Consider the following 6,075-nt stretch of genomic DNA (forward strand, 5'->3'; position numbering starts at 1 on the left):
GCAGCTGGTGGCAGGGCAGGCGGATTGCACTGTGCCGCCCCGCCTGCAGTATGCAAATTTAACGGCCATCTTTGTTGGGTTAATTTGCATACTCTTCTGATTGGCTGATGGGCGTAGCGAAGGTACGGTCAATTAATATATTTGTCTTTTATTAGTGTAGATATATCATTACATATGTGAAGTCCAATGTTGTTCTTTGGAGTTTAGGAGAGAATGGAAAATTAGACTAGAATATTTGAGGATGGAAATAGTTAACATATTTTTCCTATTCCTGCCTTTGAACACTTTTTAAAATATATTTTTATTGATTTCAAAGAGGAAGGGAGAGGGAGAGAGAGATAGAAACATCAGTGATGAGAAAGAATCATTGATCAGCTGCCTCCTGCACGCCCCCCACTGGGGATCGGGCCCTCAAGCCCTGCATGTGCCCTGACCAGGAATCGAACCAGTGACTTCCTGCCCTGCATGTGCCCTGACCAGGAATTGAACCAGTGACTTCCTAGTTCATAGGTCAACATTCAACCACTGAGCCATGCCAGCTGGGTTGAACATTTTTAATTAAAGGAAAAGAAAAAAATTTTCTCCCAGTATTCTTAAAAACTGCTTTTTAGGCCAGCATATCTTTATGTACAAACTATATGATTTAAATATTTTACTATATATCTGTAATATGTATAATAATACAATAAGGCATTCACAATGAGTGGCATTTAAAAAAAATTTAATTATAAGACTTTTTCAAACTGTTGTATTACTCAGACTACTGTGTTGAAGTGAAGCAGTTATTCTGCCTTCCTGAAGAGTAGGAATAGCCCATAATATAATGTATAAAACAAATATATAAACTTAAAAACACAAGAAAGGTATATGCCATAGTGACATGCTAAAGCAGTAAAGATTATTTCCATATAATGGAAATTTTAAATGTCAGATCTACACACTGGTCTACACACTATAAAAATCGTGAATAGAAATTTAAGTATTTTAATCTAACAAAGGGCATTTTATCACATTGATTGGTTGCCTCCTGCACTTGCCCTGGAGCCTGTGCCCTTAACAGGAATCGAACCCAGGACCCTTCAGTCCGCAGGCTGATGCTCTATCCACTGAGCCAAACTGCTAGTCATGCCTAAATTTTTAACCTAACCTACACTGTTAACTGATCCATACTTAAATACAGAGATACTGTTTTATATATGCACCTGGCATTGGCTCTCAAAAAAGACATGCAATAAATACAATAAACATATAATTATTTTTCAGTTTTTGTTTCTTCTTATTCCATATGTCCAACTTTATTTTTTTTTTAAATAATTTACCAGATAGGAGTGCTCTTTAATCACTCTGCTATTTCTACAGATGGTTCTCCCTCATCTGTAGAATAAAGTAAAACTGGTTACAAAACACATCAGAACTTTCAAATCTGGGCCCCAAACTACCTTCTTTTCCACTGGATCATCACTTTGACTCCCAGAACTGCCTGAGCCCTCTCCCTTGGCGAATCTGACTCTGCTTCCCTCTAATTAAGGAAGTCACTTCCAGGTTCCCAGATTTGGAAATGAGGGAGGAAAGTTACTTATCCTGACAGCCCTGCAAAGGGTCTCCCAGGAATGACATCAGGGGTAGAGTGGGATTCTATGGGGTTCACACTATTCTGTGGTGGGTGGACCCCTTAGTCCTCATTCATGAAGATCCTCATCTTGGATCCTGATTTGTGTTGGCCCTTTTCAAGAAAAATTTTAAAGAGAGCAGAATGATAGTTATAATTTAGATTTGATTAGTTGGCAAGAGAAAATATAAGATGAAAAGCAATTATAAAAAGCATTGTTCAATATTTTATTTAATCACAGAAGCATCTACATTTACAGGCATACCTCCTTTTATTATGCTTTATAGGTATTGCATTTTTTTTTTTTTTTACAATTTGAAGGTTTGTAGCAACCCTGCATTGGGCAATTCTATTGGTGCCATTTTTCCAACAAGCTCAGATGATGGTTAGAATTTTTTAGCAATAAAGTATTTTTTAATTAAAGTGTACACATTGTTAGGAGATAATGCTATTGCACATTTACTAGACTACAGTATAGTAGTAACATAACTTTTATATGCATTGGGAAACCAAAAAAAAAATGATGTGACTTGCTTTATTGCAATATTTGCTTTATTGCAGTTGTCTGGACCAAACCTGCAATATTTTCAAGGTATGCTTGTATTTGAAAAATAGTGGCACACATGTGTGAGACATTTAGTCTACAGATAGTATGTAGCATAGTGATTAAGAGCTCAAATTCTGGACCTAGTTTGAATCCATCACTTGCTAACTAACTTTGAGTAAGTTACTTGATCATCTATGCCTCCATTTTCTCATCTGTAAAATGAATAATAATTGTACCTACCTTGTAGATCTGTCATATAGATTATAAATTAGTTAATATATATGAAAAGCCTGGAAGAGTACCTAGCACATTGTAAGCACTATTGAAAGTGTTTGCTGGAGATTAAAAATGGCAATGGAGTAAGTGGAAGCTACACTGACACTCTCCCAGAACCAAACTGGAAATACAACTAAAATACAGAAAAAAACACCCTGAAAAGTAAACTGAAGACTAGCTAGAGCAGCGGTTCTCAACCTGTGAGTTGCGACCCCTTTGGGGGTCGAACGACCCTTTCACAGGGGTCGCCTAAGACCATCGGAAAACACATATATAATTACATATTGTTTTTGTGATTTATCCCTATGCTTTAATTATGTTCAATTTGTAACAATGAAAATACATCCTGCATATCAGATATTTACATTACGATTCATAACAGTAGCAAAATTACAGTTACGAAGTAGCAATGAAAATAATTTTATGGTTGGGGGTCACCACAGCATGAGGAACTGTATTAAAGGGTCGCAGCATTAGGAAGGTTGAGAACCACTGAGCTAGAGAGAACCCTTATAACCAAGGATGGAAAGTGGAGACCACATAGAGACTGGTAGGAAGTGTGGACGCACAAAAGAGCTGGCCAGGATTCCACAGACAGCAGCTGAAGATCTGGAGGGATATCTCGGCCATGGGGAGTTCACACTGAGAACTTTGGAGTCTAAACCCCAGTCCAGAGAACCAGAACTGAGAGGGACCCCACAGAACATCTGGCTGTGAAAAGCAGCAGGGTTGCTGTCTGCCAGAGATGGCTGGATATGCAGGCACCTTCTTAAAGGGCCAATGCACAAAATTTCATGTGCAGCCACTTACCTTGGGCTCCAGCACGGGGAGGGCAGAGTGGACTGGAGCTGAGTGAGGAGAGTCCAGGGTTGGGGGCTCGAGGGTTGAACTCAGAAAGCAGTCACTCAGTTTTCCTATGCTGAGTCATTCCCTCTTGCTACAGAGGATATCTTCTCCAGTGGACCTTTACTATCCAGAAGGTTTTTGACTAAGGAGAAGGCGGTTGCTCCCACCCTGTTGGAAGCCCTCTTGCCCCACCCTGTGGTCTGTAGTCTGAGGCAAATTATGTCTCTGAGAATAACAGTCAGACTTCAGGCAGAGGTGGATCTCTGGAGGCTTTGAGTCTTTGCCTAATTTCCTTCTGGGCTTGGGGCTAGGAAAAGTAGAACCTGGTGTATATTTTGGTCCTTTCCAAAGGCACCCAGCCACAGCAGAGGGAGCACAAGCTGTGGATTGTTGATAGCTCCAAAGAGAGGACTCAGGGCGAGTCAGAAACAGTATCTGACATTGTCCTGCATTAGAGATTGGGAGTTGTAGCAGATCTACCTAATACATAGACACAAACCCAGATAGGCAACCAAAATGGGGAGACAAAGAAACAACCCCCAAATGAAAGAACAAGAGAATTCTCCAGAAGAAGAGGTACACGACATAGAGATAAGAAATTTATCAGGTATAGAGTTTAGAATAATGATGTCAAAGATGCTCAACAGCATGAGAAAAGATATAGTAACTATGGAAAAAGACCAGTCAGAAATAAGAATGACATAGCACTAATAAATAATAACATTGGAAGGAATACACAGCAGATTAGGGAAAGCCAAGGTTCAGATCAGTGGATTAGAAAAGAGGGTAGAGCCCCAACTGGTTTGGCTCAGTGGATGGAGCGCCAGCCTACAGACTGAAGGGTCCCAGGTTCGATTCTGGTCAAGGACATGTACCTTGGTTGCAGGCACATCCCCAGTAGGGAGTGTTCAGGAGGCAGCTGATCGATGTTTTTCTCTCATCGATGAACAATTTTAAAAAAGGAAGAAGAGGGAATAATCAGTGAAAGATCCTGTGATGAGAGCATTTCTGGCATGTTTGAGGAGCAGCAGTGAGGTCTGTATGGCTGAAATTGAGCAAGCAAGAAAGAGAGCAGTAAGAAATGAAGTTGAGAGATGGGATCATGTAGGACTATTGTAAGGACTTTGGTTTTTACAGTGAGGGAGATGGGGCGTCGGTGTAGAGTTTTGAGTAGAGGAATGACATCATCTGACATAGGTTTCTAACAATTGGCTGCTGTACTGAAAATAAACTGATGGATTGGAGCTGAGATGTTAGAGAAAGAGAAGAGTCAAAGATGATGACATATTTTTTGGCCAGACAAACTGAAAGGGAGTGGGGAGATTGAGGATGAGGCAGATTTGGGGGCAGGAGGGGATGCCAGGAGTTTTTGACATGTTTGTGAAAATAACCAGACATCCAAGGACAGATTTGAGTAAGCAAATTAGATATCTAAATCTGGAATCTAGGGAAGAAGTCCTCAAGTAAAGATTGTATTTAAAGCTACAAGTCCTCTAATCCACCAATACCATATAATTAATAAGATAATATTTTATTTTTCTTCTCTTAAATAGGCTCTTAAAAATTGTTGGCTTAATCTTCCCCTGTCTCCAAAGAGAATAAATATGTTCCTTTTCTTATATTTCAGGATCTTCAAGATGAAGTCCAAAGGGAGAGTACTAATCTGCAAAATCTCCAGGCCCAGAAACAACAAGTACAGGAACTCCTCGATGGGCTGGATGAGCAGAAAGCCCAGCTGGAGGAACAACTCCAGGAAGTCAGAAAGAAATGCTCTGAGGAGGCCCAGCTGGTAAAGACTGGCCATTTACTGCTGTGTATTTACACCTTAGTTGCTTTCCCTGGCTTAAAATGGGAACATTTCTCTGTTGTTGCTGTCATTAGGTGGCAATCTCTAATCAACTTCAGGCACATGAAGGAAATGGAACTGAGTTCACTCAGAAATTACAGGCCTTTTTTAGGGAAAATAGGGCACTTAATGTACTATTTTTCCAAATTTTATTTGGAAGTACGGTACCTGTGCCTTTTCACTATTTATTCCCTAATTGTCTTTTCTATCAAGTGTTTACATTTAAAAATACCAAAATAGTAAGCTAAACAAATAAATGTATTGTATTATGGAACATTTTAATGACATCTCTTTTTTTAATCCTTCTTCTCATTCACCTCCATATTATAGATCTCATCCTTGAAAGCTGAGTTAACTAGTCAAGAATCGCAGATCTCCACTTATGAAGAAGAGCTGGCCAAAGCTAGGGAAGAGCTGAGTCGCCTACAGCAAGAAACAGCAGAATTGGAGGAGAGTGTGGAGTCAGGGAAGGCCCAGCTGGGACCTCTTCAGCAGCACCTGCAAGATTCACAGCAGGAACTTAGTTCAGTAAGTCTTTTCTTTTTTTTTAAATTTTGTTTTATTAAAGTATTACAAAGAGTATTACATATGTCTCCTTTTTCCCCCCCCGCTTGACATTCCCCCGGCCTCCCCTACCCCCTAGGGTCTTATGTCCATTCGTTATGCTTATATGCATGCATACAAGTCCTTCAGTTGATCTCTTACCCGCCCCCAAGATATGTATTTGTTGTTTATAATTTTTATCTTTACCTTTTTCTTCTTCCTCTTCTTAAAGAATACCCTTCAGCATTTCATAAATCCTGGTTTGGTGGTGATGAACTCCTTTAGCTTTTTCTTGTCTGTGAAGCTCTTTATCTGACCTTCAATTCTACATGATAGCTTTGCTGGGTAGAGTAATCTTGGTTGTAGGTCCTTCCTATTCATCACTTTGAATATTTCTTGCCACTCCCT

At 39.8% G+C, this 6,075-nt stretch overlaps 1 protein-coding gene across 1 annotated transcript in view; it reads left to right on the plus strand.

Moving 5' to 3' along the window:
- Positions 1–6,075, plus strand: part of LOC102255805 (epidermal growth factor receptor substrate 15-like) — a 54,503-nt gene that overhangs the window by 7,532 nt on the left and 40,896 nt on the right. The window contains exons 2-3 of the mRNA XM_005872493.2: positions 4,906–5,067; positions 5,455–5,652. Of these exons, the coding sequence (XP_005872555.1) occupies positions 4,906–5,067; positions 5,455–5,652 (360 nt within the window). The remainder of the gene's footprint in view (positions 1–4,905; positions 5,068–5,454; positions 5,653–6,075) is intronic.

This window comes from Myotis brandtii, unplaced genomic scaffold, assembly GCF_000412655.1.
Source record: "Myotis brandtii unplaced genomic scaffold, ASM41265v1 scaffold382, whole genome shotgun sequence".
Taxonomy (NCBI): Eukaryota; Metazoa; Chordata; class Mammalia; order Chiroptera; family Vespertilionidae; genus Myotis; species Myotis brandtii.